Source organism: Cynocephalus volans, chromosome 11 (assembly GCF_027409185.1).
Source record: "Cynocephalus volans isolate mCynVol1 chromosome 11, mCynVol1.pri, whole genome shotgun sequence".
NCBI lineage: Eukaryota > Metazoa > Chordata > Mammalia > Dermoptera > Cynocephalidae > Cynocephalus > Cynocephalus volans.
Window position 1 is genome coordinate 57,785,808 of NC_084470.1, and position 11,035 is coordinate 57,796,842.

The window sequence follows — 11,035 nt, forward strand, 5'->3', positions numbered from 1 at the left end:
TTGTTGAGAGTTTGTATCATGAGTGGGTGTTAGATTTCACCAGATGCTTTTTCCGCATCTATGAGGTGATATGTTTTTTGTCCTTTTGCCTCTTAATATGGTTATAACATTAATTGATTTTCAAGATGTTGATCCAACATTGCATTCCTGGGATAAATCCCACTCAGTCATGGTGTATATCCCTTTTTTATATTGTCGGATGTGGTTTGCTAGTGTTTTGCTAAGTATTTTTGCATCTGTGTTCACTAGAGGTATTTTGTGATGTCTTTGATTGGTAATACCAGCCTCATAAAATGATTTGGGAAGTGTTTCTTACTCCTCTATTTCTGAAAGAGTTTGTGAAGAATCGGTATTTTTTCTTTTAAAACGAGAGAATTCACCAGCGAAGCTATCTGGGCCTCTATTTTTGAAGGAAAATTTAAAATTTCTAATTCTATTTCCTTACTTCCCTGGGTTCCCCCTGAGGGTGGGCACCTGCATGTCTTAGGGGGTTGGACTCTGGTGGTTAGGGAAATTCTTGCCCCACCAGCAGGGATTGAGATTACTAGCATGAACTTAGTCTGTGTCCTTACAAGCCCCTCACTTTCCTTCCCTCCCTCGTCTGGGTATGCTCACCTCTTCTTGTCTCTAAGATCGTCCCTTTTCTTCACTCTTGTGCTGCCCACCTCCACCTCTTTCTAACTTCCAAATATGAGGCCTCAGACCTCAGCCCTGAGTTCTGATTTTGCTCCATACACTCTCCCTATCTGATACCTCCCTTTCCCATGTGTGAGGAAGGTATCTGGAGTCTTTATTTCTGGGGTTTTTTTTTTTTTTGGTTTTGGTTTTTTGGTAGCTGGCCAGTAAGGGGATCTGAACCCTTGACCTTGGTGTTACCAACACCATGCTCTAACCAATGGAGTCTTATTTCTGAACTAGCTAGATTCAAATATTCACTTGGATATGCCCCAATACGACTGTGTCCAAAGTAGAAACTTTGATCTTACCCTCAAACTTGGTCATCCCCTAGTTTTCTCCCATACCAATAGTGTACCTCTCATCTTCCCAGTTGCTCAGGAACCCAGCAGTGGGGACGGGACAAGAGTCATTTATTTCCTTGCTCGTCTCCAACAGCCAAGCCATGACTTAGTTGTGTTGACTCTACTTTCAATCCAGTTCTCTCCTCTGCCTCCACACCATCAGCATATCTCTTACAGCCTGGATTGTAACAATGTCCTCCTAATTGGTCTCCCTACTTCCACCCTTGCACACCCTGCAGTCTATAGACAGCAGAGTAGCCAGAATGAAATTGTAGAACTATAAATCAAATTGCCGCACGCTGACTGGCTGGTTAGCTCATTTGGTTAGAGTGCTGCCTTGCGACACCCAAGGTCAAGGATTTGGATCCTCCTACCAGCCAGCTGTCAAAAATAAACAAATTGGGGCCGGCCTGTGGCTCACTCGGGAGAGTGTGGTGCTGATAACACCAAGGCCACGGGTTCGGATCCCATATAGGGATGGCCGGTTGCTCATTGGTTGAGCGTGGTGCTGACAACACCAAGTCAAGGGTTAAGATCCCCTTACCGGTCATCTTTTTAAAAAACAAACAAACAAACAAACCAAAAAAAAAAACAAATTGTTGCATGCTTAGACCCCTCCAATGGCTCCCCAGGACCTCAGGGCCTATTCTCCTATTGGGATGGCTTGGGGGACAGTTCAGACACAGCTTCCCTAACAGGACATGTGGCCCCCAGGGATGGAGGGTCTGAGGCACTTAGCCCTTCTATTCTTTTCTTTTTTTTTTTTTAAAGATGACCAGTAAGGGGATCTTAACCCTTGTCTTGGTGTTGTCAGCACCACGCTCAGCCAGTGAGCTAACCGGCCATCCCTATATAGGATCTGAACCTGTGGCCTTGGTGTTATCAGCACCACACTCTCCCGAGTGAGCCACGGGCCGGCCCAGCCCCTCTATTCTAAGCAGAGCTCTCATTGATTTTTTTTTTTCCTTTATTTGTAGATAATGCTCCTAATGAGAAAATCTCCTTGATTCTTTTCTTCTTCTTCTTTTTTTTTTTTTTTTGGTGTCTGGCGAATACAAGATCCAAACCCTCCTTATAGAGCATTTGCACATTGAGTCTTGTCGGATCCTCCCAACAGCCTGATTGAAGAGACAGGGCAGGAATATCCCCATTTTATAGATGAACAAACTAAGACTGAGAGAGGGGAGGAGACCTATTCAAGGTCACTCGAAAAGTGGCCAGAAACAATAGATAAATAGACAACAAGTTGTGATACATCCAAGTTCAGCAATAAAAGGAATGGATTCAACAATATGGATAAATCTCAAATTAATGATGTTAGTGAAAGAAGCCAGATGAAAAAGAGTACATGTGCATGATTCCATTTATATAAAAAATAAAAACTAATCTATAGGGACAAAGCAAATCAGTGGTTGCCTGAAGAAAGCAGGATTGGGCGGGTGGGTGGGAGTTCTGGGGGAGAAGGAGGCTGGGATTACCAAGTGAAGTGAGGAAACTTGGGGATGGCAGATGTGTTCACTGTCTTAGCTGCCTTAACTGTTTCACAGCTGTTTACTGTGTCAAACTTATCAAAGTGTACACTGAATATGTGCAAGGTATTACACGTATGTCATTTACAGCTCAAAAAAACATCAGAACACTCATTCTCACTGTGGCTCCTGAGCCCCCAAGTTCTGCTGTCTCCTTTCATAAATGGAGGGGTCCTTTATGACCATATGGGGCTCCCAATCCCAGGGTGGGGGTCAGGCTGGGATGGTAAAGGGACATGTGGGTTCCAAAGGCATTGTGTTTTCCATCATGTAGAGTGGTCTTCTGTGTTGAGTCAGGGAATCTGATGCCTGGTCCTCCCACATGTAAACGTCAGGATCCTGCTTTTATCGTTTGACATACTTCATGTTACGTGGTCTTCAAGATTATCACTGTTTTGCACTTTTTAATTTCTTTATGCATATGCTCACCTCATACATACCCCCCTCATATCAATACAGAAGTGTGCCTTATAGTCATGCTTTGCTAAAGTGCAGCCCCCATTTTTTTCTTCTATTTTGTTGATTCCCCCCTTGTTCTTTTACTGTTCGTATCAGGAGCCTCCTACAATAACACACATTAATATGATACCCCATCTTAACACAATATCTTATCTTTTTTTTCTCTATACTCATATAAACCATCTATCTATCTATATTTGCATGTCCATATTTGGGAGTTTTCTTTGTTTTACAGAAAATGGTTTCCATTGTATGTATTTTTAGCTGCCTTTTCCCCACACCTTCTGCCAAAGTTCTAATCCATTTGTAAAGGTCATGTCATGTCCCAGGGTGTATTTTCCCCATTATTCAGTCATTCCTCAGCTGGGTTCCTCTTTGTTTCTGGGTTTTGGCCATTCAGTTTTCTTGAAAGATTTTATTTACTGATTTATTGAGGCAGCTGGCCGGCCGGTAGGAGGATCTGAACACTTGACCTTGGTGTTGTCAGCACAGCACTCTAACCAGGTTTGTAACTGGCCAGGCTTATTGTTTCCTTTTTTACATGAGTCTCTAATCCGGTTGGAATTGTTATCAGCTGATATATTTTTATTTCCCTCTAGGTGGCGAACCAGTTAGGCCTGCCTTGTTAAAAATCCACCCTTTCCACACTGAATTGAACTGCTGTTTCAGCCATACGTTCCCTTCTTATATATAGGGTGCCTTGTTTCCAAGTTCTCTTCTTTTCCACAGGGCCCTTTGTTTCCTTTTCTGGACCATTGTCACTTTGTCCTGACTCCTCATTCTTCTTTACAGTTTTCTTGGCTATTCTAGACATTCCTTCTTACATGTGAATTTGAGGATTATTTTATTTCCTTCAAAAACACAAAAACCCTGTTAGGATCCTGGATCCTAATGGATTCTAATGCGTCAAATTTATGTATTTTGAGAAAACTGATTTATTCATGATATTAAATCTTCCTTTTCAGGCTTATTTTTAATCAACAAATACTGGATTTTAGGCATGGAGGTAAAGCAGTGAACAAAACTGATAAAATTCCCTGTGTCTTGAAACGTAAATTAGAACAAGCCTTGTCTTTCCATTTTTTCAGATCTTATTTACTGTCTTTTAATAAGATTGGGCTCTAAATTTGGTTGAACTTAACCTGCAAGAACCTAGAGGAAACCTAAACTGGGAGTTTTAGGGTGAGGAATGATTTGGCTTCATGTCTGCTGGGTATAATTGACAGTGTGGGCAAGACACTGGGTTCCAGACCCCAAGGAGAGCAAGATGGTGGGCTCCATTCCCAACCATACTTTTATTATTATTTGCCAATAGTTGATGGCAAATTGGTTTATGATATTATTTTTTATATTATCTTTAGTTTTTAGTATTGTATATCCCGAGATTAATAAAATGGATTGAGGAGCTTTCCATCTTTTTCCTTGATTTTGAATTCAATATATATACGCACAAATTATTTTATATAAACTATTAAAGTTTAAATAACTTTGGAATTACTTGTCCTTAAAAGCCTCGCTATTCAAAATGTGGTCCATGGACCAGCAGCACCAGCATCGCCTGGAAGCAGGGACATTTTTCAGAGTACAGCATTATAGACCAGTTTCCCCAGACTGTGATGTGGTGTTGACCACCTGTGATGGGCCCAGAAGACCTGGATGAGGCCTGGAAGCACTCTCTTTTGGTAGTGGGGGGTCAGGCAAAGGAGCGATGTGGTATGGATGAGGAGCTGGTGCATTCTGTGGGGCTGTAAGGGCTGGAAGTGGCCTTCTCCAGCTGAACATTATTTCCCCACCACGTGGGGAGGGTCTTAGGGTTTCAGCTTAACTTGCTGAGCCCAAACCTGCCCATTTTTCAACCCCACTCCAGGGTCACTCCCTGCAGCATCTCCCTCCCCATCCTCTCACCCACCAGTCGGTGGTACCCAGGATTTAGGTGGCAAGGGCATTGGAGTTTGGACTGTAGGCAAGTGGACCAATTTTCTTGAGACTAGATTTCCTCACTGAAAGTTGCAGATGGTGTGTGCAACTTGCAAGGCAGTTCTGAGAACTAAGTAAGAGACTCTATGGGAAGATGGCTACTGTTATTAATGGAGAAGGGTCCTTGACCTCTCTGGGACTATTACTTTAAAAGCCCATTTCCTCAAGGAGCTCTACACCATAGCCCTGGAATGAGTTTTCACTAAATTGTTGCTGTAGCAAAGACTCTTGAAGGAGCATGCTAGTGAGACAAAAAGGGCATTCATCCATTCACCAAGTATTTACCAAGCAACTACCAGTGTACCAGGCTTTATTCTTGGGGCTTGGGACTCATCAGTGACCAAGACAAAAGGTTTGCTGGTGGACCAGATTGGGTTGTGAGAGAGAGCAAGGAGCCAAGTTGCCTTCAGCTGATGGGTTGGGTTGCAGGAAAGGCAGGTTCAGAGGGAAGATACACCCTTTGGACATCCAAAGGGACATGTCCAGGAGGCAGTCTCATATGCAGGTCTAGGATTCAGGGAGAGGTTCTGACGGGAGCTTTGCCATAAAGGTAAGGGCGTAAAGGAAATAAGGCCATTGAAGAGGCTGGGGCAGATTACTCTGCCTTCCTGAGACTCCAGGACTGACCTCTGATGGCCTCTGTCCCCACTCTGTTTCTCTCCGTGGCCTCTGCCCTCAATAAGTCTGTGCCCCCACAACCTCCCACCCAGGGCCTGCCTCATTGGTCTCCTCACCCCAAGTCCAGCCAGTCCAGCCTAACACTTTATTCATTCACTTATTCACTTAATCATTTATTTCAGAAACATTTTATTGAGCTGCTCCCATGGTTCTCACTCAAGGGTGGTCTGACCTCCTTGGAGGTGTCTGGATATGTGAAAGGGGTATTTGGTTGTCACAGTGACTGGGCAGGGAGCAGGGGTGCTAGGTGCCTGCACAAAAGGAACTGCCCTCCCAGGATGCCTCACTGAGAAACTCATTCCACAGTCCCCTGCTGCTGGCTCAGGAGAGCGCAGCTATGAGTAGACACAGTGCTGTCTGAGGACTGTGAGTAAAGAGATAAAGGAAGAACATTGCTGCCTGGGAGAGCAGGGAGGCTTCCTGGAGGAGGCGACTTTTCAGCTGTGCCTTCAAGGATGAGTAGGATTTACAGACACAGGATGGGGCAGGAATTCCAGGCAGTGGGAAGCAGGTGTGTAAAGGCAAAGGTGTGTGGATGGGAGTCTTGGGAGCCCTCTAAAAGAGGGCAGCCCTGGATGTGTAGAAAAGGCGGTGCTGAAGACAGCTGAGGGAGGTGGACAGGTGGGGAAGAGGAGGTCATCGTGCGGGTCTCCCCTCCCTTTTCCAGCCCTAGAAATTCCTCAGGATGTTGGCGATGATGTCAAACTTGGCTTTCTCATACAGGTCCCTGACCACAGGTGGCAGCTTGGTGCTCTCAGCCTTTGGAGGGGCTGCCTCAGAGGACCCAGCAGAACGCCTCACCCGGGGGGCCTGCAAAAGCAGTCATCATCATTGATTGACCCCCTTTTCTGTCCCACCTGTGTCCCCTCCCTCAAGGCTGGGATGAAGAGACTAAGGCACAGCCGGGGAGGGTAGTGAGAGGGCTGGAGGTGGCCCCTGGGCAGGCCTGGACTCTGGGACTCATTTCCAGAAGGCTCCACCTCTGGCTCCTTTTTTTCCAAATGTGGGATTAGGGGGAGGGGGAGTTTCCAAGGGATCTCTTGGGGCCAGAGCCCAGGGCCCAAAGTAGAGCCAGTGTCCTCAGAGCACCGAGTAACCCTCCCAACAACCCCCAACGCCGACTCCTCTCCTCACCTCCTGCCAACCGACTAGCAATCATCAAGATCTAGCCCCTCTTCTCACTCTACAAGCCTCTCGCTTCCCCACAACTTGCGTTGAGAAGGGCTTGATAGAGCCCCTTTTCCAAAGGAGGAAACCGAGGCTCTGCACGCTAAGTCAGTGGCCCAGGCGGCGGCACCTCAGTGGTCGGGTGGTGACAGAGGGGAGCCGCCGCGAGAGGAATGGGTGGGGGCCCACGGCGGAACTTCGGGCAGCCGTAGGGAGGCGCGGCCGCTCGGCCGGCGGAGGAGGAACCGGGCGGGAGACGCGGTCCAGGGCGCACGGCGGCCGGGAGGGGAGGGCTGGCCGCCGGCTCCGCTTGCCGGGCCGAGGCTCACCTCTGGCTCGCGCCCACCGTTCCTGTCGCAGCCTAGGGCCAGGAAGCGCCAGCGCCGCCTCGTGACGAATTCGCCGGTGCAGATTCGCTCCTCCTGCGGGGGAGTGGAGACGGGCTGGAAGTGTCCGGGCCACCCTCCCCGAGAGCGGCGAGGGCTGCCCGGCCGAGCCGCGCCCGAGCCCAGGTCCCTGGCTGCCCCGAGGGCCGTGCAGACCCCCTGTAGGGAACTCCACAACCCACCCTGGGGTTCTCCCTAACGCGTTCTCAAACCAGAGATGCAAATCAGAGCCAGGAGAGGCGGTCCCTGCCTGGGAAGGACCAGAGCAGACTAGATGCTCACCCATTGAAATAAAGGACGTCCATGTATATGATTAAATAGGAAAAGGCTTCATGAATCAGCGTGTCCAGGGGAAACCATATATGTTTAAAATATACAAGTGTGCATAAAAAAAGATACAGAGGATGGTACATCAAAGGTTGATGTCTGTCCTGCAGTGGGGTTGCAGGAGATTTTTATTTTACTTTGCTTCTGTACATTGTACATTTTTAAAATTTGCTATAATAAAGTGTTATTCTGATTTTAACAAGCAATGATCTCTAGGTGGGTTATGGTCACGCTTTGCTCTTTTTTATATTTAGTAATTTTTTTTTAGCATGCTTTGCTTTTATAACAGGATTTATAATAATTTATAGTAAGAAAAAGCAATAAGGAAAAATCTGATTTCTATTTTATTTTATCATTATTATTATTTTTAAAGATGACCAGTAAGGGGATCTTAACCCCTGACTTGGTGTTGTCAGCACCATGCTCTCCCAAGTGAGCTAACCGGCCATCCCTATATAGGGATCCGAACCTGTGGCGTTGGTGTTATCAGCACCACACTCTCCCAAGTGAGCCATGGGCCAGCTCTAAAAATCTGATTTTTAAAAAGGCTTCCTCATTCAAACCTCAGGTGAGGTGGCCAGGCGAGGTGGGTGGAGGTAGACACGAGTCCCCTGGAGGCCAAGAGAGGAGGGGACCATCTGCTCACAGCAGCTGGGAGCTGGAGGGATAAGAGACTCACCCCGCCCTCCCTGAAGGCACATTCTTGGTGCTGTCTCTGCTGGGTGGAAATGCACACCGTCTCTTTAATCTTGAAGTTGAGTGGTATCCTGGTGGTGGAGTTCTAAAGAAGCAACAGAAAACTCGTGATCGTCTCTCTTTTACAGATGAGAAACAAAGGCACAGAGAGGTTAAGGTTACACAGTTGGAAGAGGCTTAGGCCAGGTCTGCACTTTCCACCAAAGCTTGTTGAGCAGCCTCAGCAGAGATTTAAGGTGCACTGGCTTTTGGAAAGTAGCTAAAGGACACGACTTAATAGCTGTACAACCTTGAGAGGTCACATCTTGTCTTTGCCCCTCAATTTCCTCCTGTGTGAAATAGAAACAAGAATTCATGACCTGCATGCTTAGATGCCTAGAGAGAGGTAATGCAGCGGGAAGGAAGGGGAAACTGGAAACCCTCAAAGGTCCTGGTAAGACCAGTCCAGTTCTCATCTGTCCTTTGAAACAGCTCTATATATTTCCTCAAGCCCAGGGCCAGAGTGCAGGTTGGATTCCCAGACACCACGTTGGATAAAGCCTGAATTTGCCAGCCAGGTAGCTTTCAGGTCTGAGATTACAATTTTGTCTAACCTTCAGGTGGAAGGAACATTGTAATAACAACTGCAATAGTTAATGGTAACCAAGCACTTTGTGCCCGAGCCAGGCATTCTTCCTGGCCTGTTATCCTCACAGGTATAAGGCAGGTAGTACCTGCTTCTCCACTACCAGCTTCCTGGGCCTGGGCCCCGCAGATACTCACCGTGCTAGGTGGCGGGATGGCTTCTAGCAGGCGGAAGAGGGGCTCTCCCCTTTTCCCCTCGTTGTAGAACTTCAAGGCCTGGGTGACAATCTCCTCATAGCTCGGATGGTGCTGGGCCACACAGGCCACCACTGCCAAGCCCACCACCAATGTTAGAGCCCTCCAGGCCCCTGCCATTGTCCCTTCTATGACGCACTGCCACTTTCAGCCCCTTTTAAATGTTCCTTGGGCTGCCTTGCAGCATGTAGAACTGGTGCCTTCCTGAAAAGGGGCCACTCCTTTCCTTTGCTAGAAACCAATTGTTGGCCAATGTTCCAAAACACCATTGGCAAAGAGGCAATAGGTTTGGGCAACAGACCAGGGCCTAGGAATGAGGCGAGAGCCCTGAGTTGCGGACAGGAGACCTGTGTGACGCTGGGCAAGTCTCTTCCCTCTGGGCCTCAGTGTCCCCACCTGTGCTACAAGGAGGCCACCTCTAGCTCTGATAGTCCAGGACTCTGCTGTCTACCTGGCTGTTCTGTTTGATCCCAGAATCCACGAACTCTGCATATGACAGTTTCTCAGCTGAGTTCACAGAGAGTGGTCCAATCTGAGGCTGTGCTCAGGTTGACATACACAATGTTACATACATTTAAAAAAATAACTTTTAAAAATCTGGATGCCTGGATTTTAAAAAATTGTAAGATCAAGCTGGCCAGTTAGCTCATTTGGTTGGAGCGCAGACTTATAACACCAAGGTCACAGGTTCGGATCCTTGAACAGGCCAGCTGCCAAAAAAAAAGAAAAGAAAAATCATAAGATCTGACAATATGTGGCTCACCAGTCCTTTGTGGCTGTGATGGTGACAGACACTCCAGGGACAGCCTCACTGTCCATCTCCCCCTGGACACTCACTGTTTGCTGGGAGAGGCAACCCCAGGCTGCAGCTCAAAGGGGAACAGCAAGGGCCTCACCTTTCCCCTGAAGGTTCCCATTTTCCTTGGCTCCCTTGCTAGTGGGAATCAGCCTTTCATTTCACAGCCAGCCCTTCACTGAGGGGCTCTTGTTCTCCTAAAGAAGACTCAGAGACCTGAGAGAACTGGACCTACAGGGTGTTCCCACTGAAGGTGTTCCTCGGTGGGGAAACTGAGGCACAGAGCAGCTCAGAATACTTCCTCCAAAAGCTAAGGGTAAGGGCCGGCCTGTGGCTCACTCGGGAGAGTGTGGTGCTGATAACACCAAGGTCACGGGTTCAGATCCTATATAGGGATGGCCGGTTCGCTCACTGGCTGAGCGTGATGCTGACAACACCAAGCCAAGTATTAAGATCCCCTTACCGGTCGTCTTTTTTTTTAAAAAAAAAAAGCTAAGGGTAGAGCTGAGAAATTCAGAGCTGGAAGTGGGGAGAGGGGACAGAGCATACAGCCAAGTCTCATCCTAAAAGCCACGCAAGCATGACATGCAATGGTGAAATACGAAAAGGGGATTGTTACTGTGTTGTTGATAAATGTAACTTTAACTAAATAGAAATAAAAAGTAGAGTACTTCTAGTAACAGCATCGGTGACCGGCATCCTGCCAGACCCCGTCCGTCCTTTTGATCACCCCGATGGCAAACCATGTATCAAAATGTACTCTACACAGTTGCTACAGAGAGTAGCAGGTTGTCCAGCACGTGAGGTGGAGGAAGTCTCAGATGTGGTGGCCGTTACTGCAGTGATCCCTCAGAGACGCAGCTTATCCCTGCCAGGCACAGACAAAGTGACTTCCATTAAACTGATTTTGCAGATGAGGAAACTAAGTCAACCGGGAGGTTAAGAACCAAAGCCAGGCGGTTCCACGAGCGCCCGGCAGACTGAGGGAGAGAAAGAAAGGAGGGGAGGAGGAGGATTCAGGGAATAGGAGCTGGGGAGCCCTTCTACGCCACAGAAAATTTCTGAAGACTTGGTGAAGATAGGAAAAGGCTGTAGCATTTCCTGTTAGAAAGGCTGTAGCACTGTTACACCGTAGATGCTGTTTTTTTCAACAGCTCAGTTGAAGGAGAACTCAGCTGGTCT

At 47.5% G+C, this 11,035-nt stretch overlaps 1 protein-coding gene across 2 annotated transcripts; it reads right to left on the minus strand.

Annotated features, from left to right (window-relative positions):
* Positions 1-5,774: 5,774 nt before the first annotated feature.
* On the minus strand, positions 5,775-9,177 carry LOC134391290 (15 kDa protein B-like). 2 transcript variants are annotated; one of them, XM_063115308.1, is made up of 4 exons: positions 9,001-9,177; positions 8,222-8,323; positions 7,159-7,251; positions 5,775-6,472 (listed from the first exon to the last, which is right to left on the minus strand). In XM_063115308.1, the coding sequence occupies exons 1-4, from the start codon at positions 9,175-9,177 to the stop codon at positions 6,332-6,334; spliced, it is 513 nt and encodes a 170-aa protein (XP_062971378.1). In that variant the 3' UTR covers positions 5,775-6,331. The 2 variants fall into 2 exon arrangements, 1 of the variants encoding a protein (XP_062971378.1); XR_010024933.1 differs by lacking the exons at positions 7,159-7,251; positions 8,222-8,323; positions 9,001-9,177 and adding an exon at positions 6,797-7,084 and having other exon boundaries at positions 6,386-6,472.
* Between the last annotated feature and the right edge of the window lie 1,858 nt (positions 9,178-11,035).

Bases quoted from the DNA above. Each gene is read 5' to 3' on its own strand.
- LOC134391290 (XM_063115308.1), bottom strand. From the start codon at position 9,177: ATGGCAGGGGCCTGGAGGGCTCTAACATTGGTGGTGGGCTTGGCAGTG. The intron at 8,324-9,000 runs GTGAGTATCTGC...TTGCTTCTTTAG, and splicing joins CCATCCCGCCACCTAGCACG to AACTCCACCACCAGGATACC. The intron at 6,473-7,158 runs GTGAGCCTCGGC...CTGCTTTTGCAG, and splicing joins ACGGTGGGCGCGAGCCAGAG to GCCCCCCGGGTGAGGCGTTC.